This window comes from Bombina bombina, chromosome 2 (assembly GCF_027579735.1).
Source record: "Bombina bombina isolate aBomBom1 chromosome 2, aBomBom1.pri, whole genome shotgun sequence".
In the NCBI taxonomy this organism is placed as follows: Eukaryota; Metazoa; Chordata; class Amphibia; order Anura; family Bombinatoridae; genus Bombina; species Bombina bombina.
Window position 1 is genome coordinate 71949514 of NC_069500.1, and position 24295 is coordinate 71973808.

The 24295-nt window shown below is 38.6% G+C and overlaps 1 protein-coding gene across 2 annotated transcripts in view; it reads left to right on the plus strand.

Annotated features, from left to right (window-relative positions):
- Positions 1–7302: 7302 nt before the first annotated feature.
- The window catches only part of MAPK4 (mitogen-activated protein kinase 4), a 169107-nt gene continuing 152114 nt past the window's right edge, over positions 7303–24295 (plus strand). For both annotated transcript variants that reach the window (XM_053700405.1, XM_053700406.1), the window contains exon 1: positions 7303–7848. In XM_053700405.1, coding sequence (XP_053556380.1) covers positions 7303–7848 — 546 coding nt within the window. The remainder of the gene's footprint in view (positions 7849–24295) is intronic.

The window sequence follows — 24295 nt, forward strand, 5'->3', positions numbered from 1 at the left end:
TAGTAGAGGAAGCCGCCACCAGGGAGCAAGGGCCAGCAAGGTCCCCCCCCCGGCACAGGTCAATAAGAAAATTACCCTTGTGTCCTATGTTAGAGTAGAGTTTGTCGTTGAGGTAGATCCCCACCCGGCCCAGGAACAGAGGATATGACCTTACAGAAGGGAAAAGGGGAGGAGGAGGAAGTGACCAACCCAGATAAGCTGGGTTGGAAAGGGGGGGCTGGCTAGAGATCCCCTACCCGCAATGTGTAGGCAGGAATTCAAGCTAGGCAATATAGGTTAATTTACTTTCTGTACCACTAATGTAAATTGTCATATACTGTAATACTATACACTAAGCTAAACAGATAGCAATGGAGCTCACAGTGAAAACTGAACCTATGACACATGATTTTACATTTTTTCATCCACTTAACTGCAAAGTGCTCCAATGCACATATACTGTATATCAATATATATATATATATGTGCATATGTATTTATATGTGTATATGTGTTTATATGTTTGTAAAAACATATATACACATATAAATAGATATGTATATATATGTATCTCTATGTTAAAGCCCTTGTATGTATGTATTGGGTACTTGTAAAGCGCGGCTAATCACCCACAAGGGTCTCAAGGCGCTGCTCATTTTATCGACCTCGGAATGATGAAAGGCTGAGTGGACCTCACCGGGGACCGAACCTGCAACCCTTGAGTTGCTACAGAGCTCAGCCATAGTGCCTTAGCATGCTGAGCTATCTGTCCGGCTGCTGAGGTATCTGCCTGCCTTTTTTTTCCTAACACCTGAGACCTCATATCTTTAAACCCTTTTTTGTGCAATATGTTTTTAATAGCTTTTATTAGATAATGTTATTATGAGTATATTTGTATGTGTTTTCTGACACTTTTTGTTTTGCAAAACAGTTAACCTGAGCTCTGAGGACGCGGTAATCATTCTAGCGTAAATTGCGATTGCGCTAAACCCAACGCACGCAAACACCCTCCATAAATCGCTTTTTGCTTGTGCGTAACTGTTAATGAGCCACTCGTACTCTGGCCCTAAAGAAGAGAACATTTTACAATACATTGTACCTTTAACTGCACATGTGCAAACAGATTTTATGCTATATATGTATTTGTTTGTGATAGGCTAGTAAGGGTTTTTTTCTTCTGGGGGACAGGAAAACCAGTAAAGCGAAAAGGCAAACAAAATGCTCATTTGACAAAATAAAGCTGCATTATTCACTGTAAAATTCTTATCTAATATAAAGATGCATTATCATGCAGTTTAGCAACGTATGTTTAATGTCCCTTTTTAACGTCTCCTTTTTGTGAGATGCCAGTTTTAGACAAAGTTCGTCATTTGTGCACTGTAAACAAATTATCCTTTGGCTGATCCCATTGATTTCAATGGGAGCTAATAATAGTGAACTGTGGCTGATATTTCAGAAAAAAAAAAAAAAAGTACACTGTAAACTGTCAAGAGAAATGAAGGGGCTGAATTATCATTGTCTGGAGGACATCATATGCTGTAGCGTATCAAGTCCGCTAGACATCGCTGAATGTTGACAGCATACGCTGTCGGTATTTAACATTGCACAAGCAGTTCTAGTGAACAGCTTGTCCAATGCCGCCCCCTGCAGATTTGTGGCCATTCGCCCGCTAGCAGGGGGTGGCAATCAGCCCGATCGTATAGGATTGGGCGGATTGATGTCCGCAGCCTCAGAGGCGGCCGACCAGTTAAGGAGCAGCGGTCTTAAGACTGCTGCTTCATAACTGCTGTTTCCGGCGTGCGGAAACAGGGGCATCAGGGATCGTTCGGTCCTTGATAAATCGGCCCCTAAGTGTTAAAAAGGAAAAATTAATGCTTCCCGGTTGCCAGTAATTCATTATCAGCAACTATGTAAAGGCTGCCTTTGTGTATTACTTGCGCTCAATAGGTTAAAAACAGTAGTGTTTTGATAACTTGATAAGTTTGTCCTGAGTCATAGGGGTAGATTTATTATGCTGTGGATGCAGCTGTTTTGGCGCAAGCCTTCTGGAAACAAAAGTGAGACCGCTGCTCTGTAACTCATACGCCACCTCTGAGGTGGTGGACAGCAATCATCGGAAACGACCAGGATGATTGACACCCTTTGCCAATTTGCCGCAAATGTGCAGGGGGCGGCATTGCACAAGCATTTCACCAGAAATTTAGCAATGTCGGGCGGACATGATCCGCTACAGCAGATCATGTCCGTCCGACATATGATAAATCTACCCCATGGTGTGCTACAGCAACAAATTGTTTACATCTTTCTCTCCTCTCTCTCTCTCACCTCTTTCTGTGGGGTATATTTATTATAGTGCAGACGGACATGATATGATGTAGCGTATCATGTCCGCCACACATCGATAAATACTGACAGCATACGCTGTCAGTATTTATCATTCTTGTGAACTGCTGGTGCAATACCGCCCCCTGCAGATTTGCAGGGGGTATCAATCAACCCGTTCGTATTTGTTCGGGTTGATTTCTGTCCGCCGCCTCCAAGCAGACGGACAGGTTATGGAGCAGCGATCTTTAGACAGAGCTTGATAAATTGACACCTGTATCGCTCCTCTCTCTTTCCTTTCTCTCTCCTCTCTCTTTCCTTTCTCTCTTCTCTCTCTTTCCTCTCTCTCTCTCTTTCCTCTCTCTCTTTCCTCTCTCTTTCTCTAACAGTTGATATAATACTTTAAAATTTACATTTATCAAGTAAAAAAGCTTTCTGAACAGACCATTTTTAAAAAGAAAAATGATTAACTATATGCTAATTCACTTCATGCAGCATATCTGTATAACACTGACCAGAACCTATCACATGAACATCTTAATGTAAATAAGGAAAATAGTTTGCCTCAAAATGTCTTTAACTTACCAGAGAAAGTGCTCTGCTAGTAGAAATGCTTCACCAGTAATATTGTGCAGGGTTAAATGCCGGGCGGACATATGATAAATCTTCCCCATGGTGTGCTACAGCAACCTCACCTCATTCTGTGGCTCTCCTCTCTCTTTCCTCTCCTCTCTCTCTCTTTCCCATCTCCTCTCTCTCTTTCCCATCTCCTCTCTCTCTCTTTCCCATCTCCTCTCTCTCTTTCCCATCTCTCTCTTTCTCTTTCCTCTCTATCTCCTCTCTCTCTCTCTATCTCTCAGATATTACTTTTAAATTTACATTTATCAAGACCATTTTCAAAAGGAAATGATTGCCTATATGCTTATTCACTTCATGCAGCATATCTGTATAACACTGAATAGAACTTCCTCAAAATGTCTTTAGCTTGCCAGAGTAAGTTCTCTGCTACTACTTATCCTTCATCTACTCTTTTTACTGTCAACTGAATGGGATGGTGCTGAGCTCACACTTTGCTTTACTTTGATATCATGGGATTTCTTTATAAGTCATTGAGATTTCATAGTAAATTTCGTTAAACTGAGGAAGGAAATAAAGTGACTGCAGTGATCTCCACAGAAGATTTTGCCAGCTGTGTGGCATTATGAAGTAGCCGGGTAGGGGCAGTGTAATGTTTTCTAATATATCATTTTCAGCTATCTATTCTAAAGCACAACCGAGTTGCATAATCTATACTTTAATCGCGTTTGTAACGCGGCCAACGCTGTCACCAGTTGCGCACGCATCCTCAAAGGAATGTTGGCTGCACAAAGCTGCATCCTGGTGGATTTGGTGGATTCTTTCACCACCCTGCCATTTTCGGAATCCACCTGGATGCAGCGTACGCAAACCCGAAGCCTTAAAAAACAAAAAAAAACACAAAAAAAACAAAAAAAACAAAAGCAAGAAATAAAAATAAAAAAACACATACACGCCCGCACGAAGTATAACAATAAAGCTAACCTCCCGCACAAAGTATTAACAAACACCTAAATTGTCAACCCCCACGTCGCAAAATAATAAAGTAATTAACCCCTAATCTGCAAATAACATAATTAAAATATTAACCCCTTAACCGCCAACCACCTACATCGCAATAAACCTAATTAACCTATAAACCCCTAATCCGCCAAACACCCACATCACAATAACCCTAATTAACCTATTAACCCCTAACCACCAAACCCCCACATCGCATTAATCCTAATATATTAACCCCTAAACGGCCAACCCCACCACAACACAAATAACTAATTTAATTACTAAGCCCCCTAACCTAACACCCCCTAAAATACAATTAAAATAAAAAAACTAACATTAAATTACAAAAAAATTAAAAAATAAACAAAATTATCAAAAATAAAAAAATATACCTAATTCCTATGAAAATAAAAAAGCCCCCCCAAAATAAAAACAGCCCCTAATCTAAACTACCAATAGCCCTTAAAAAGGGCCTTTTGTATGGGCATTGCCCTAAGTTAAACAGCTCTGTTACCTCTAAAAGTCCCCCCTAACAGTAAACCCCCCCACCCACCTAACCCTCCAAAATAAAAATAAAAACTAACACTAAAAAAAAAAAAACTACCCATTGCCCCTAAATACAAACCCCAAAGCTAAAGTTGCAAAAAAAGTTAAATTACAGAAATAAACAAAGCTATCCAAAATAAAAAAAATTAAACCTAAACTAATACCCCTATAAAAATAAAAAATCCCCCCAAAATAAAAACACCCCCTAAGTTAATATTAAAAACTACCAATAGCCCTTTAAAGGGCCTTTTGTAGGGCATTGCCCTAAGTTAAACAGCTCTTTTACCTCTCAAAAATACTAAGTCCCCCCTAACAGTAAAAAAAAAAAACCCCACCCACCAAACCCCCCAATATAAAAAAAAACTTACACTAAAAAAAAAGGGAAATTTGGGCATTGCACTTAAAAGTACATTCGGCTCTTTTACTGCCCTTAACAGGGCAAGCAGCTTTTTTTCAAGACCAATAAAACCCTAATCTAAAAAAAAAAAAAAAACACCCCAAAAATTAAAATACAAAAGCCTAAACCCCAAATAGGTACTCACTGTTCCTGAAGTCCGGCGGAGAAGGTCTTCTTCCAAACGGATCCATCATCTTCTATCTTCATCTGGCGTGAAGGCAGCGAGGAGCGGAGGTGCAGAGCTGTGTTCCCTATGTCTGGATCCTCAGTGGCGGTCCTCAACAGCGGCGGTCCTGGGCGGCGTGGAGGCTCCTCTTCATGTAATCGTCCGTCGCACACTGTAGATTGAATGCAAGGTACCCCATATTTATTGGTGTACCTTGCATTCCTATTGGCTGAAATTTTGAAATCAGCCAATAGGATGAGAGCTACTGAAATCTTATTGGCTGATTTGAACAGCCAATAGGATTTCAGTAGCTCTAATCCTATTGGCCGATTTCAAAATTTCAGCCAATAGGAATGCAAGGTACCCCAAATTGATTGCGGTACTTTGCATTCAATCTTCAGTCTACGACAGACATCAGATGAAGAGGAGCCTCCATTCCGCTGAGGACTGCCGCCATTGAGGACCGCCGCAAGGATCCAGGCATCAGGAACACAGCTCCACATCTCCGCTCCACGCCGCCTTCACTCCGTAGGAAGATAGAAGATGATGGATTCGTCTGGAAGAAGACCTTCTCCACTGGACTTCAGGAACAGTGAGTACCTATTTGGGTCTTAGGTTTAGGCTTTTTTATTTTAATTTTTGGGGTCGTTTTTTTTTTAGATTAGGTTTTTTGGGGCTTAAAAAAGAGTTGATTGCACTTTTAAAGGGCAGTAAAAGAGCTGAATGTCCTTTTAAGGGCAATGCCCTACAAAGGTCCTTTTAAGGGCTATTGGTAGTTTAATATTAGCTTAGGGGTGCTTTTATTTTGGGGGGATTTTTTATTTTTATAGGGGTATTAGTTTAGGTTTAATTTTTTTATTTTGGATAGCTTTGTTTATTTCTGTAATTTAACTTTTTTTTTTTTTGCAACTTTAGCTTAGGGGTTTGTAATTTTTAAACATAGACTGCCCTCTGGCAGGCTTATCGCCTAGTTTAATATAAATCTATTAAATGATATGTGCAAAAATGTTTACATTTTTAATACTGGCTAATTTTAGCTTAATATTGGCTACAATTATAGCCGGGTGGTGCACCCACTAAAAATGTCCTGGGGAGAGCACTGCACTGTGCTGCACATGCCAGATGCACACTCTCCTGCAAGTCCTGATTGGCTGCTTAAAGTTACTTTACTGTGGGAAGTGGTTACTGAGTTGATTTTGAGGTAAAATATCTTCTTTTTCTTACCTAGAGACATTCAGGTGATATTTTCTAGTCAGCTTTTTACAGATAAGCTGCATTACTTTCAAGTTATTCCGTATTTGGGTAATATACCTTTAATTAAAGGAATAAGAAAATGTTATGTAGATTCCCACTACAAAAAGTCCCATTGTCACATGGTAATTTGTATAAAAAGTTGTTTAAACTTACAGCTGTGGTATGTTTTTTTTACCTTGCAAAAGCACGTTACTTTTTGCTGTCCAGGAAATGTACTTGTGTAGGTGTGTGGCTAATATGTTACCAAAGGTTAAGAACAGTACAGTGGTAATTGTCATGCTAACCTTCAGCTGCAAGATTTAACATAAACTGCTAACATTTTATTGTTCTTATCAATACAATCAATCTTGTGTTTGCTTGCAGGAGAAACACTGGGAGAGAAACGAGAAACTTTACCTCACTATGCAGCCAAATCGGAACAAAATGATGAACTCTATATGTAAAGATCAAGGATCAAGTATTTGGCAGATTGAGTGTTTTATTAAGGCATCAGGATCATAAAAGGAATTTGGCAAAACCCCAGTGACAGCGAGAAGGTTTTGCTTGGAAATGTGTCATGCAACACAGTTGTCTACTACAATAATCCAACATGAATTACAAGTGTATGGAGAGAGGATAAGATTGTTCTTGCTTGATACGCTGATTAGATTTTGCTTAGTCACAGTCACAATGTATGGAACTAAGTAACTTTCTGGGCTGCTTTAAAATCTTGAGATGTACAGCTGGAGTGTAAGACATGAACCTGAGCTGAAGAATTTATATGCTGGTTTTTTTTTTGGTCTGCTGTGATGTCATTGAAGAAGATAACAAAACTCAACAAAACCAGCATTGTAGTTTATAACACCTTATACAACATACTGTAGAAGTTCAACAGAGCTGATCTATCAGCAGTTACTTTGAGATATATCTATTTTTTGCTACTAAAATATAATTGTGTAGTATTTTTTCTTTTTATATGGATACCAGTATTTAATTGGAACTGTTTTACCAAAGTACAAAGTCTTCTTGATTCCATATTTGCTTTTTTTTTTTTTTTACTATTTTTTTTTCTATCAGTGCAATGGCAGAGAAGTGTGAGCTGATAGCCAATATGTATGGCTATGACTTGGGATGTCATTTTGTGGATTTTAAGCCATTAGGGTTTGGAGCCAATGGGCTTGTTCTATCTGCTACTGATAGCAAAAACTCCCGGAAAGTAGCTGTGAAAAAAATTACTATCAGTGACACACGCAGCATGAAACATGCTTTGCGAGAAATCAAGATAATCCGACGATTAAACCATGATAACATTGTAAAGGTTCATGCTGTCTTGGGACCAAGAGGGGCAGACCTGCAAGGGGATATATTGAAGTTCAATGTGGTTTACATTGTGCAGGAACATATGGAGACCGACCTGGCACGGCTACTAGAGCAGGGTCCACTAAGCGAAGACCACGCCAAGCTTTTTATGTACCAGCTACTCCGTGGGTTGAAATACATCCACTCAGCCAATGTGCTCCACAGAGACCTGAAACCAGCCAACATCTTCATCAGTACAGAAGACCTTCTGCTCAAGATTGGGGACTTTGGGCTGGCGAGGATTGTAGACCAGCATTATTCTCATAAGGTATTTGAAATTAAAGGTTTATTGTTGAAAATATTGAACAATAATAAAGGTATGAATGGAGAATTACATCATTTAAATTAGAGTATAAAACCTAAATTATTATTTACTTGAGGATAGGGGTGTCTGATGCATCTACAAAATACTTTACCAGTCTGCAGGGGAAAACAGTAGGCAAAGTGGTGATTAGATCACATATTAAATCCCATCACACTATTGGTTCTGTCAGCCATATGCCCACGTTAGACTTTAGATCAGACCCTGTGGCCAGCAGAATGTATCAGACACATTGCCCTGAACCAGTTAGATGGCCACATCAGACTCCAGATCATACCTAGTTAGTTAACTAGTTAGTAATTTAAAGGAAAACACAGTTTTAAGCAGGCTTGCATTAAATTAACATAGTAGGAGAGTGTGAAAATGTTTGGAATGCAGTAACACTTTTTTGCTGCATTTTTTTTTTAATTTTTTTAATAGCCACACTCCCCAATCCATTTGTCTTTATAGGAGTAGCTAATACAGTACACACTTGTTGCTGTCATTTTGTTAGCAAAAGATATATTGTTTTGCAATTCAGTACTTTAGATCTCTGCTGATAAATACAAATTTACCAGTAATATAACACCTAACCTTACACTACAATTAAATAAATTACATTAAATACAATTAACTAAATTACAAGAAAAAAAAAACACTTAATTACACAAAATAAAAAATAAATGATCAAATATTTAAAACTAATTACACCTAATCTAATAGCCCTATCAAAATGAAAAAGCCCCCTCAAAAAAAAAAAAAAAATCCTAGCCTATACTAAAATGTCAATTTCACCTTTAATTCCGATTGGCTGATAGAATTCTATCAGCCAATCGGAATTCAAGGGACGCCATCTTGGATGATGTCATTTAAAGGAGAATTCATTCTTGAAGATCCATCGACAGAAGAGGATGCTCAGCACCGGATGTCTTGAAGATGGAGCCACTCCGCGTCGGAAGGATGAAGATAGAAGATGCCGTCTGGATGAAGACTTCTGCCCGTCTGGAGGACCACTTCTTGCCGCTTGGATGAAGACTTCTCCCGGCTTCGTTGAGGACTTCTTGCCACTTGGAGGAAGACTTCTCCCGGCTTCGTTGAGGATGGATGTCTGGTCTTCAAAAACTGTAAGTGGATCTTCGGGGGTTAGTGTTAGGTTTTTATAAGGGTTTATTGGGTGGGTTTTATTTTTAGCTTAGGGTTTGGGCAAGGAAAAAGAGCCAAATGCCTTTTTAAGGGCAATGCCCATCAAAATGCCATTTTCAGGGCAATGGGGAGCTTAGGTTTTTTAGATAGGCTTTTATTTGGGGGGGTTGGTTGTGTGGGTGGTGGGTTTACTGTTCGGGGGTTGTTTGTATTATTTTTTTACAGGTAAAAGAGCTGATTTCTTTGGGGCAATGCCCCGCAAAAGGCCCTTTTAAGGGCTATTGGCAGTTTGGTGTAGGCTAGGGTTTTTTTATTTTGGGGGGGCTTTTTTATTTTGATAGGGCTATTAGATTAGGTGTAATTAGTTCAAATATTGGATAATTTATTTTTTATTTTGTGTAATTTAGTGTTTGTTTTTGTAATTTAGTTAATTGCAGTGTAAGGTTAGGTGTTAGTGTAACTCAGGTTAGGTTTCATTTTACAGGTAAATTTGTATTTATTTTAACTAGGTAGCTAGTAAATAGTTAATAACTATTTAGTAACTAGTCTACCTAGTTAAAATAAATACAAAATTAGCTGTGAAATAAAAATAAAACCTAAGATAGCTACAATGTAACTATTAGTTATATTGTAGCTAGCTTAGGGTTTATTTCACAGGTAAGTATTTAGTTTTAAATAGGTATTATTTAGTTAATGATAGTAATTTTTATTTAGATTTATTTTAACTATATTGAAGTTAGTGGGTGTTAGGATTAGGGTTAGACTTAGGGTTAGGTTTAGGGGTTAATAACTTTTGTATAGTGGCGGCGACGTTGGGGGCGGCAGATTAGGGGTTAATAAGTGTAATGTAGGTGTCGGCGATGTCCGGGGCGGCAGATTAGGGGTTAATAAGTGTAATGTAGGTGTTGGCAATGTCGGGGGCAGCAGATTAGGGGTGTTTAGACTCTGCTATGGGGAAAGAAAATTTATGTTTACACCTAACACCCTAACATAAACCCAATCAATGGGGTTGCGTTTACGGAGCTTTACTCTCCTTTATTGCAGGTGTTAGGCTTCTTTTCAGCCGGCTCTCCCCATTAATGTCTATGAGGAAATCGTGCACAAGCACATAAAACCAGCTCAAAGCAGCGCTGGTATTTGGGTGCGGTATGGAGCTCAATTTTGCTCAACTCTGATTTATTGTCTGCTAACACGGGTTTTGGCAAACCTGTAGTAGCAGCGCTATAGGGAGGTGAGCGGTGAAAATAACTTGCACGTTAGCACCGAGACGCTCATAATGCAAAACTCGTAATCTAGCCGTTTGTCTCTAACATTCGCTGAAAGGAGTTATTTACCAGTTACCAACATAGTTTCTCCGAGTCGTCCCCCCCACCCACACACACAGATTTAGTTAGGCATATGTATGTAGTCACCAACACCAGCTAGCTCCCAGTTGTGCATTGCTGCTGAGTATATGTACATATGCTTTTCAATGAAAAAAAAATTACAATAAAAGTGAATGTAAAATTCACTTAAAATGAGATGTTCTATCTGAATCATGCAAGTTTCATTTTTATTTTCCCACCCCTTTAATGAAATTTAAATTGAAGCTTAATAATTCAGATGGAGCATGCAATTAAATCTCTGCAATTATCAAATGTACCTCTCAGTATCATTTGTTAAAATGTAACTCCATTCCATGAGAGCATACTGGGGTATGTTTATGAGCACTATATGGCAGTGGTGATGCAAAAATGTTTGTAATGTCACATGTGTGCACGCTCCTGAGCCTACCTCAGTATGCTTTTATGGAAAGGAGTTACGTTTCTACAAAACTGACCAAGAGAAAGAGGTACATCTGATCACATGTAAATTGGATTTTATTTTGTGTGTTTCTTTTAACTGCACACTCTGAATTGTGAAAGTTTAATTCTGGCCTCCATGTGCATCTAATCTCCAATAACACTTAAAGGGACATTTAAGTCTAGAATATATATATATATCAGCAAGTAAGCACTGCATTGCAATAGCTCTATCTACATACATAATATATATTTTAAAACCATGTAACACAGTTATTTTATTATTATCATTATTATCATTCAGCTAGATTATGAGTTTTGCGTTATGAGTGGCTCGGTAATAACTTGCAAGTTATTGTCACCGCTCACCTTTAATAGCGCTGCTATTACAGGTTTGCAAAAACCTGGCGATATGGCTGCATTGAGCTCCATACTGCACACAAATACCAGCGCTACTTTGAGTTGCTGTTACATACTCGTGCACGATTTCCCCATAGACATCAATGGGGAGAGCCGGCTAAATAAAGCCTAACACCTGCAATAACGGAGCGTAAAGCTCCGTAACGCAGCCCCATTGATGTCTATGGGGAAACAAAATGTATGTTTACACCTAACACCCAAGTCTAAACACCCATAATCTGCCGCCCCCGACACCGCCGACACCTACATTACACTTATTAACCCCTAATCTGCCGCCCCCAACACCTACCTACACTTATTAACCCCTAATCTGCCGCCCCCAATGTCGCTGCCGCCACTATAATAAAGTTATTAACCCCTAAACCTCTGACCTCCCACATCACTAACACTAAATAAATATATTAACCCCTAAACCTAACCCTAAATCTAACCCCAGCCCTAACACCCCTAACTTTAATATAATTAAAATAAATATAAATAAAATTTACTATCATTACCTAAATAATTCCTTTTTAAAACTAAATACTTACCTATAAAATAAACCCTAAGGTAGCTACAATATAACTAATAGTTACATTGTAGCTATCCTAGGTTTTATTTTTATTTCACAGCTAAAGTTTGTATTTATTTTAACTAGGTAGACTAGTTAGTAAATAGTTATTAACTATTTACCAACTACCTAGTAAAAATAAATAAAAATTTACCTGTGAAATAAAACCTAACCTGTCTTACACTTAAACCTAATATTACACTAAAATTAAATAAATTACATTAATTAAATACAATTAACTAAATTACAAAAAAAACCACTAAAATTAACCAAAATAAAAAAGAAATGAACAAATATTTAAACTAATTACACCTAATCTAATAGCCCTATCAAAATTATAAAAAGCCCCCCAAAATAAAAAAGCCCTAGCCTACACTAAACTGCCAATAGCCCTTAAAAGGGCCTTTTGCGGGGCATTGCCCCAAAGAATTCAGCTCTTTTACATGTAAAAAAAAATACAAACAACCCCCAACAGTAAAACCCACCACCCACATAACCAAACACCCCAAATAAAATCCTATCCTATAAAATAAACCTAAGCTCCCCATTGCCCTGAAATGGGCATTTTGATGGGCATTGCCCTTAAAAGGGCATTTAGCTCTTTTACGATGCCCAAAGTCCCTAACATAAAAATAAAACCCACCCAATAAACCCTTAAAAAAACCTAACACTAACCCCCGAAGATCCACTTACAGTTTTTGAAGACCGGACATCCATCCTCATCCAGCCGGGAGAAGTCTTCATCCAAGCGGGCAGAAGTCCTCAACAAAGCCGGGAGAAGTCTTCATCCAAGCAGGAAGAAGTCGTCCTCCAGGCGGGCAGAAGTTTTCATCCAGACGGCATCCTCTGTCTTCATCCTTCCGACACAGTGCGGCTCTGTCTTTAAAACATCCGGCGCGGAGCATCCTCTTCATACGGTCCCAGCTGTAAACTGAAGGTTCCCTTTAAGGGACGTCATCCAAGATGGCGTCCTTTGAATTCCAATTGGCTGATAGAATTCTATCAGCCAATCGGAATTAAAGGGTAAAAAAATCCTATTGGCTGATGCAATCAGCCAATAGGATTGAGCTTGCATTGTATTGGCTAATTGGAACAGCCAATTGAATGCAAGCTCAATTTTTTACCCTTTAATTCTGATTGGCTGATAGAATTTTATCAGCCAATCGGAATTCAAGGGACGCCATCTTGGATGCCGTCCCTTAAAGGGAACCTCTAGTGTACGGCTGAGACCGTATGAAGAGGATGCTCCGTGCCAGATGTCTTGAAAATGAAGCCGCTCCGCGTCGGAAGGATGAAGATAGAAGATGCCGTCTGGATGAAGACTTCTGCCTTCCTGGAGGACAACTTCTTGCCGCTTGAATGAAGACTTCTCCCGGCTTCGTTGAAGACTTCTGCCCGCTTGAATGAAGACTTCTCCCGGCTTTGTTGAGGACTTGTGCCCGCTTGGATGAAGACTTCTCCCGGCTGGATGAGGATCAATGTCCGGTCTTCAAAAACTAAGTGGATCTTCGGGGGTTAGTGTTAGGTTTTATTAAGGGTTTATTGGGTGGGTTTTATTTTTAGATTAGGGACTTTGGGCACCGTAAAAGAGCTAAATGCCCTTTTAGGGGCAATGCCCATCCAAATGCCCTTATCAGGGCAATGGGGAGCTTAGGTTTATTTAGATAGGAATTTATTTGGGGGGTTTGGTTGTGTGGGTGGTGGGTTTTACTGTTGGGGGGTTGTTTGTATTTTTTTTTTACAGGTAAAAGAGCTGATTTCTTTGGGGCAATGCCCCGCAAAAGGCCCTTTTAAGGTGTGGTAGTTACATGGCTTGACAGCCAAAAAGGTGTGCGGTACAGCTATACCTACAACACCTGTAATACCAGCGGTAGTGAAAAAGCAGCGTTATGAGCCATAACGCAAAACTCGTAATCTAGCCGATTATTATTCGTTTTATCTTTGACTATATTTCATAGTTTGAAAAATGCATAGTGTGATCTGGAGAAGAGACACCCAAATAGTTAATTATACAGTATCATACATTCCAACATTTCTCAGAGGTTATGCTGGATGGGGTGGCTTAGTCAGAAACGTCTGGGGAAAGCAGAGTCACATCACACCGGGGGCAGAGCTGGGCAGGGTGGGCGCATTAGGATATGGCTAGGCAGTGTTTAGCAAATCTGAAACTTTATAAGGTCCGGGGGAGGAATAGGGGGCAGAGCTGGGCAGGGTGGGCGCATTAGGATATGGCTAGGCAGTGTTTAGCAAATCTGAAACTTTATAAGGTCCGGGGGAGGAATAGGGGGCAGGGTGGGCGCATTAGGATATGGCTAGGCAGTGTTTAGCAAATCTGAAACTTTATAAGGTCCGGGGGAGGAATAGGGGGCAGAGCTTCCAAACCATGAGTTTCCCACAAAATGCAGGATAGTTGGGAGCACTGCAGTCTCTCCTTGTATGACCTTTTACTCTGCACTTAAATTTAAATACAATTAAAAAAAAATTCTGATAATGTAATAATGCCATAGTCTGAAATGAGCAACAAGAGATAACAAATACATGTGCACTATCCCCCAAAGTAATGTGAAAAGGGGAGATTTTAGTACTATATATTGCCCTCATCAATGCAAATTCTACTTTAACCCATTTAAATATGTGATGTGTTTAATAAAATCAGTAATGCTGTGCACACTTACATTGGTTCTATTTATAACCTGCGCAAAACATCTCTAATGAGAATGAGAGGTCATTGTAGGTTACCTAATGAGCCGTTGAGGGATATAACAGTAGCGGCAAGGTCAAGCCTCCATATTAGAAATCCATAGAAGAAATAAAGGCTGCACATCAGGCAAGGACAAAATACAGACACAAGAGGAAACAAATATCCTACCACAGTTTGGCTAAAGCATGAGCTGATTTACCCACACCAAGGGAAACCCTATGAGTGTCACTCATCCATTTCATTTGATTTATTTAAAGGGAAATAAAGGTGGAAGAAGAGAATGATGTAATATGTAAGAACATTTTATTCTTGCACTATTACTCACATAGAACTCTGTGTTTAACCCCTGCAAAGGGTTTAAACACACAGCTAAAGTCAGCACTACGAGAAAAGAGACATATATGTGCAGCCACCAATCACCAGCCAGCTCTCAGTAAAGTGAAAGCCAACCCTAGCATTATACAAACACTAGGATTGACTATTAAAACAAATAAAGGAGACTTTTATTCATGAAGTTTATCAGTGAGGCTGGTGGGTGTAAATTGTGCCTGTTCTGTAAGTGGAGTCAGGTCATGTATAGCTGAGCATGCTATGGGCGAAGTTTAGATGGATCAAGATGTATGAAGTTTAAAATACTTCATGCTGAAAGCTCCTTTATTTGTTTCAAGAGATCGCCGATCTGGGCTGCTTAGGAAGCCCACGGCAGATCGCTGTTTTGCTTGAGAGGTGACGTTTTGACCTCTTTAGCCAGTAGCCATGAGGTAAATTCGGCTTGGCGCCCTTTGGAGCCGGATTTACCGCATGGCTACTTGCTAAGAGGTGAAAACATCACCTCTTAGCAAAACAGCGATCTGCCGTGTGCTACTGTAGCAGCTCAGATCGGTGATCGCTTGAAACAAATAAAGGAGCTTTCTGCATGAAGTCTTTTATACTTCATGAATTAAAGTCTCCTTTTTTTGTTTCAATAGTCAATCCTAGCGTTTGTGAAACGCTAGGGTTGGCTTTAACTTCATGCATAGCTGCTCCTGAGCCTACCTACAGTAGGTATACATTTTAACAAACAATACCAAGAGAATACATTTGATAATACAAGTAAATTGAAAAGCTTCTTAAAATCTATGTGAACCATGAAAGTTTCATAATTATTTTTTATTTCCCTTTAAGATCAGTAATACAGTCCACAACTGAATTGAGTTAATCTCAAATGTATTGCACATTTGAATTCCTGACTATGGAAAACTACTGTGTGGTTTTGCCACTGTCTGGTAGCTTTATGGCAGGGTTAGTGGAGCATAGCTCTCTCCCTTATGTTAACATTACTGTTTAACTAGAAATTTGCTGTTAGTCCCATGAAAGCTGTGACTTTCCTGTTCTCTTGATGTACTAAAATAATAGATTCATTCTAAAACTATACTACAAGGAATGTTGTCGCAGAGCCAGACAGAGAATTCCTCCTAGCGTTGTGCCGCTGCTGTGTAATTGTAGCCTATTAACCCTTTGAATAAAGCTATATCCAAAAATGTCTATAAATATAATTGTATTGCATTCAACAAAAATAGTAAAATGTCAATAAAAATATTTAATTTTTTGCACTTTTATTTAGACAGAGCTCGTGGTTTACAGCTTTTTGTAAACTAACCTCTTGATTCTCTATCTACCAAGTGTTGATTGCAATCGGTAGCCTATCAAAATAGCGCTAACAGAATGTTGGCACTTAGAATGGCAGAGCAAGAATATTGCCGGATTTAAAAGGGCAATATCAGAATGTTGAGTGATTTGAAGGGACCACATCAAAACATTGGCCCAGGCTAAATGTTGTTATTTAAATGGCAAACTCTATAAATGTCGCCTTATGGATAAAGGTTAGTGCCAACATAATGTCTGCTCTTAAAATGGCAATATCAACATGTTCTTGGATTTAAAACTGCAATCTTAATATGTGTTGAGATTTAAAATAGTGATAATGAAATAATGACCTCAGTTAAATGTTATTATTTAAACAATTAACCAATTAAGGTCTAGATCACAAATGGAACTCAAATGATAGGTCAGGGTACATTTGTGTGATGAATAATTTAGCATTATAAGTGGATGGATATGTGGCCAAAACGTTTAAGTACACCCTAGATACACAGAGAGTGCTATGAGCATGCTTATCTGGCTCATATTACAAGCTTAAGGGTAATCTAAAATACTGCTGTGAAATTTAGCGCTATTTGAGAACTGAAGTAAACCTTTATTATTTATAATATGGCACAGAAATAGATTAAAAACTCCACTAATTGCACACCCTTGGGTTAGCGCTTGAGTAATATCTGGCATGAATTTTACCTTTGCCCCCCCCCCCCCAAAAAAAAAAGTCTGTTATTTGGAAAATTTAGCGGACTTGAGCTATCTGACATGCAGATGTTTGGGTGCCCTAGACCATTGTTTTGCAACTGCGGTCCTCAAGTACCCCCAACAGGCCAGGTTTTCATTATAGCTGAACCAGTGCACAGGTGAAGTAATCGGCTGATGGGTGAGAGCAGGTTGGTTACCATGGTTACTGATCAGCTAATTACATCACCTGTGCACGGCTTCAGCTATAATGAAAACCTGGCCTGTTGGGGGCACTTGAGGAACGCGGTTGAGAAACACTGCCCTAGACTATTGCTCGAGTGATAAAAAAATATCTTTGGACTTGTAATGTGAGCTCAAAATAAAAATGGCTTCCTGAATTTTTGTTTTTATTCACTTGTATTGTTGCAATTTCTGGCAAGTGGTTAACAGAAGGCTGCCACACTATCGCTATTTTACATATGCTTAAAGGACCACTACATATAGTAGCATTAAATAACTGACAAATACATAATAAAAAGACAATGCAATAGCACTTACTTTGAATTTGAAATGAGCAGTAAAATATTTTCTGGCAAATTTCAAAGTTAATCCCATTTTCCCTCCCCTGTATCATCTGACAGCCATCAGCCAATCTCAGAATGCATATATACGTATATACTGTGCACTATTGCACATGCTCAGTAGGAGCGGGAGCCTTAGAATGTGTGCATATAAAATGTGCACATTTTGATAATGGAAGTATATTGAAAAGGTTTTTTTTAAATTGTGTGCTTTATCTGAATCACAAAACTTTAATTTTGACACAGTTCATCATTAAAGTAACAATATTTAGCAGAAATGCTTTGATATCCCCCTTTATCCATTACCCTTTTGTTTATACTGTTTTGTTTAAAGAATTTCAAGAAGTAATTGCAACAGCACAAACATTCCAATTAGAGATGTGACATTTCCCAATTATCCCCCACCCCCTACCACCACTTTTTCTTTCTCTTAAAGGACCAGTCAACACATTCGATTTGCATAATCAACAAATGCAAGATAACAAGACAATGCAATAGCACTTAGTCTGAACTTCAAATGAGTAGTAGATTTTTTTTATAACAAATTTCAGTTATGTATATTTCCACTCCCCTTGTACCATGTGATAGCAATCAGCCAATCACAAATGCATATAAGTATAGTTTGTGAATTCTTGCACATGCTCAGTAGGATCTGGTGACTCAAAAATTGTAAATATAAAAGACTGTGCACATTTTTTTAATGGAAGTAAATTGGAAAGTTGTTTAAAATTACATGCTGTATCTGAATCATGAAAATTTAATTTAACCCGAGTGTCCCTTTAATACACAAAATAATGCAATAATTAATAATTCTAATGCACTTGATCCCAGCTAGGGTTACTATTCAGCCAGTATTTTACAGAGATGGTGCTTTTTTTAAGGTCTCTCTTAGTTCATAAAATAAAGAAAACATATTGAAACAAATACACTAACATAGACTTCATCTGAGTGTGTTGGAACCTAATTATATTAAAAAAAACATTTAACATCAGTCCTAGCAGCTTTAGTAGTTGTTATGCTGTATAAATAGTTATGGTAATTTATGCTAATGAGTATTGTAGGCAACTATAACTCCATCATTCATTGATTACCACCTGTCTTCCTAACTAACTACAAACAGCAAAAGATAGCCACGTATAAAAGTCAATTCAGAACTTTATTTTAAAGCAAACAGTGTCCAAGTTAAAAACAAATGTTTCAGGATTTTTCCCTTAGTCATACTAAGTATTAACTACCATTACATCTATTTATACCATTATATGGCACCCTTCCATCATTAACCCTTAAAATTACACTCTACTATAAAACTTAATTTTTTAAGTTTCCCCTTAATTCCAATGATTTATACCTGCTGTAGAGTATTAAATGTTTGGGGAATTGCTCCCTTAGGTTTATTTTTGTATTTGACATAGTTGGTTTTACTCATTGAAGCCACCATCCTGCAGGAAGAGCCAACCTCCTTGTCTTATTCGTCTCTATATATACAAATCTAATAGGTACTGAAATTTTCATTGTGGGTGGTGCTTTCAAAGACCTTAACCAAATGCATGCATAAACCTAAAGGAACAATATCCAATACAAGTAATACTATGTAGCTGAGTATTAAGTCATTGGGAACACATTAAAGGGGAAAAAACAGTGCACTATCACTCAGTACATTTCCATCTAACTCCATCTGTTATTGTTACACAATTACTGTACATTTTATAAAAGTAGTTTAGCTCCTTAGCGTCACAGATATACCCTTTATATTGTGTGTCGTTAATGTGTTATGGGGCCCTGTAATAGCGCAGGTGACACCGACTCCAGCTCTAGACTGAAATCAGTCACCAGCTGCCTGGCCTTCTTCCTGCTGCTCCTGTGGACTCAGGAATATGGTCCCATGGTGTCCCCACCATTCCCTGCTTTACAGGGTGGTCTCTTCTCTGTAACCTACCTTTTCAGCTGGTCCGTGTCTTTACTGTACTTTCAGTTACTCGTTACTTTAACTCTACTGCTAGCTGCCCATAAGCATATCAGGTTGGTCTAAAGTCCTTGTCACACTATCATTTTATATTCTTGAAAAATAAGTTAAATAAATACCACTGGAGGGTCACATTATGACTGCTGAGCCTTAGGCTGGGAGACTACACCATATTCTGACCTATATTATTATTATTGTTATTATTAATATACTATCACTACATTGTTCCTTAGGGAGTTGATCATAATTGTTACTTTCCAGTTTTGTGTAAACTTTGCACAAAATTCAATCTTGAAACTGAATTAGGACTGCATTTCTCCTCTACAAAACTACTAGATAAGCATTACTATATTGAGGGAAATTTGTAGGAGTACTGATAAGTCCTTATAGCTCCTGTCATCTATATACCCATATCAAACCTACAGTCAAATTCCAATGTCATCATCCTCTGGGGCCTATCGATCAAGCTCCAAAAGGAGCTTGATGCCCCGTGTTTCTGGCGAGCCTGCAGGCTCGCCAGAAACACCAGTTATGAAGCAGCGGTCGAAAGACCGCTGCTCCATAACCTCTCCGCCTGCTCTGAGCAGGCGGACAGAGATCTCCGCAATTCAACCAGATAGAGTACGATCGGGTTGATTGACACCCCCTGCTGACAGCCCATTGGCCACGAGTCTGCAGGGGGCGGGGTTGCACCAGCAGTTCTTGAGAGCTGCTCATGCAATGCTGAATACGGAGAGCGTTTGCTCTCCGTATTCAGCGAGGTCTGGCGGACCTGATCCGCACTGTCGGATCAGGTCCACCAGACTTTACTAAATAGAGGCCTCTGTCTGTAATATGCCCAAATTAGACCTATGGCACTGCATCTATAAGCCCACATAACCTCAGATCAATCCAATAGCTCTGTGTCAGCCATATGTCCACATTATACCTCAGATCAAATGCACTCAGTTAAATGGACAGTAAATACCAGATTGTTGTTTTTATAACACTTGTAATAAAGTGCTTGTAGGTTTCAGCATGTTATTTATAAAATGAATCAAAATTATGTATAATTAATTGCACTTAACATGAATATTTTTGGTTAGGTGACATAAACCTGCAATCAAACATATTAGTCATCATCATCATCAATATTGAATTAAGTATCTGTCATAGCTTTCTTGTCATGACATATAATTTAGTTGAGCATCTTACTTCTGTGAAGATTTCCGGAAATCCTTGTGAGAACCTCCTTGAAAATATTGTTTTTACTATAGCTACAAACATTTTTCAGAGGCTTTCTGGGATAGAATTTGTTGGTAGTGACCATTTGTGCTTTAGGGGCAAAACCACAAAAGTGTGGAATGGACAAGTCCAGATATGTGATTGACGGGGGTTGCCCTGAATCACTGTGTGTTGTAGCCAGAGCCTGGGCCTTTGGCCTGGATAGTGGAAGCTGTTCGAAAGGCAGTAGGCAGAGCTCCCAACCTATGGCAATCTTGCATTGTCCCTCTTTTAGAGCATGTCATTATATCTCTTTAATAATTATAATAATATTGGATTTTAGGTCATAGTTATCAAAGAATATCTGTGGGGAAAAACGCTTACGGTATTTCAATATTGGATAAGAATGCTCTTTTAAAGGATAATACCATGTTCTTTTTTAATTAATGGACCACTAATTACAGAAGAATTGAATAATTGACAAAGACACAATTTAAAGGCAATGCAATAGCACTTACTTTGAATTTAAAATGAGCAGTATAATATTTAATCCAATTTTCCATCCCTTTGTGTCATGTGACAGCCATGAGCCAATCACAGAATGCATATACGTAAGCACTTTGCACATACTCAGTAGGAGCTGGAAACCTCAGAAAATGTGCATATAAAAAAGGATGTGCACATTTTGATAATGGACATATATTTGAAAGTGTTTTTAATTGCATGTGCTATCTGAATCATAAAACTTTCATTTTGACCTTAGTGTCCCTTTAAGAAAAAACAGTTAAAGGGATATTAAACAGGGCTCCTTTGGTAAAAGCTAATACGTTAAATCAAAATAAACATAAAAAGAAACAGATTGTGTAAAAAAACAGCAAAAAACGTACTTGTTTTCTTGAGCCCCAACCCTCAGTGTTATAAGAGAGCTGAAATCTTGGCAACTTAGGTTACACTCTGACTGATCTTAGCATGAGTAAATATGATTCCTTGTTATCTAGTCTATTAACCCCGTCCCACCGTTAGGATGTTCCATGACATCCTAACTGTTATTGGGCTTTAACGCTGTTAGGACCGCATGGAATGTCCTATCCGTTTTAGCTGTCCTGAAGCCATAGCGGCTTGGTAAATGGGATTGTGGGCTGGAGGGCATGCCTAGGGTCATAGGCACTCCCCCCTTACCCGATCCCATCATGTAATCACTTGATCGCATGAATGATCATGTGATTTCAATTTGTAGACAAATAAGTCCTGATGGGAAAGGGTTAACTTTATAGTAAACCAGCTCATGTTAGTCTAGGAGATTTATGACACAGGCTAGATCAGGGTTCTTTATACCATGTGCCAGGACCCATTACTGGGTCGGGACTTGTGTTTGTGCTGTAAGAGAGTGTGTGTGTTGTATGAGAGTGTGTGGAGCTGTGTGTTATAGGAGAGTGTGTGTATATTATAAACTTACACAACACTTTTAAGTTTGGTTACAATCGGGAATAAAGTACGCACACATTTTATTCACTTTGCCAAAAATTTCAGATATCTTGTATATTACTTCAGAAATATTCAGACCAAGCATAAAAATGGGGTCATGAAGGTATGTGGTATCATTGTACTGGGCCTTTGTAAAAAAACGTTTGAAGACATTTGAAGAACCCTGTAGCGGCTAGATAAACCTTCCTGCAGAAGCCACAGCCTCCTTGTAGGGTGGTGACAGGAAGTAATGGACACTGCACAAATGTAGTGTAAAAAATAAATTAAAAGTAAAATCTATTTAAATAGATGAATAATACAAATTGCAATGATTTCTATTAAAGGGACAGTCTACACCAGAATTTTTATTGTTTAAAAAGATAGATAATCCCTTTATTACCCATTCCCTAGTTTTGCACAACCAACGCAGTTATATAAATACACTTTTTACCTCTGATTACCTTGTATCTAAGCCTCTGCAAACTGCCCCCTTATTTCAGTTCTTTTGACAGACATCCATTTTAGCCAACCAGAGCTGGCTCACCTGAACTCCACGTGCGTGAGCACAGTGTTATCTATATGACAAACATGAACTAACACCCTCTAGTGGTGAAAAACTGTCAAAATGCCCTGAGAGAAGAGGCGGCCTTCAAGGACTTAGAAATTAGCATATGAACCTCCTAGGTGTAGCTTTCAACTAAGAATACCAAGAGAACAAAGCAAAATTGGTGATAAAAGTACATTTGAAAATTGATTAAATTACATGCCACATCTGAATCATGAAAGTTTATTTTGGACTAGACTGTCCCTTTAAAGTATAAGCAACTGCTAGTTATTGATTTTTTTATTCCAACATTGAAACTGTTTTGTTGTATATCGCTTTAAACACTATGATGAAGTTCTCCTAAAGGTTATGCGTCTTTTATTGTTCATTGATTATTTTCAAGGTAATGTTTACATTCGACCTGGTTAAGTACCGTAGCTCTGCACGCACTGCATGTAATAAATGCTTATTAAGTGTTGAGGACATTCATATCACTGGTGTTAGGTATTACAGTACAAGCGCCGCACAAGGCAAATAACACTATTATGTGTTCCTCAAACTATAGGGTCGTTCACAATCCTTTAGAAAAAATCTCGAATGATTTTCAAAAGAAAACACCATTAATGGATTGGGTTTAACTCTACATATAGTTAAAGGGACATAAAACCCTTCAGAAACAGAATAGAAATTTAAACAGCTTTCCAATTTACTTCTATTATCAGATTTGCTTCTTCCTCTTGGTATCCTTTGTTGAAGGAGCAGCAATGCACTACTTGGAGCTAGCTGAACACATCTGGTTAGTCAATGACAACAGGCATATAAGTACATCCACCAGTTAGCTCCCAGTAATGCATTGCTGTTCTTGAGTCTACCTAGGTATGTTTTCCAACAAAGGATATCAAGTGAACAAAGCAAATTAGATACAATTGCAAAGTTGTTTGGAATTCTATGCTCTAGCTAAATCATGAAGAAAAACATATGGATTTTACGTCCCTTTAAAATCTGCTCTGGAAAGACAACACACGGCCGATGATTACTGGCTACACATGTGCTTTTTCTAATTGGCTCAGAAGTGTACTGCTGTTCCACAGCAGATTTTAACTATGTGTTTTACCACCTTTAAAAGGTTAAACACAAACAAACCTTGTAGGGGTTGTGGGAAAAGCACAATTTTTACACAAAAGTTAGAAGTGTCCAAGGCCTATTCTAGCTTCATAGTACTAAAACTTTAACGTGATACATTTGATGAGATATATTTTAAATCAACCCTGTTCCAGCTGGTGGACAATAATAAGTAATATAGAGCAAAATGTATCCTCATTCCAGGCAGACAGGTTCGCAGGTAGTGAACCTGTCCGCCTGCAATCACCACGTGTGATTCTGCATTGCACAGCAGAATGTAACATTGCACAAGAGGTTTATTGTGCATTGCCGCTCCCCTGCTCCTGCACAACCAATTGCTCAGGAGCAGGGCATGTCAATTACCCAGAATGTGTGTCAGGGTGATTGATCTCCCTACCTCTGAGGTGGTGCTTCTGCTTTTTAAAGGGTCACTAAACCCCAAAAAAATATCTCATGATTCAAGTAGAGAATACAATTTTAAACAAAATTCCAATTTACTTGTATTATGTAATTTGCTTCATTCCTAAAATATCCTTTGCTTAAGAAATAGCAATTCACATGTGTCAGCCAATCAGACGAGGCATCTATGTGCAGCAACTAATCAGCAGCCACTGAGCCTATCT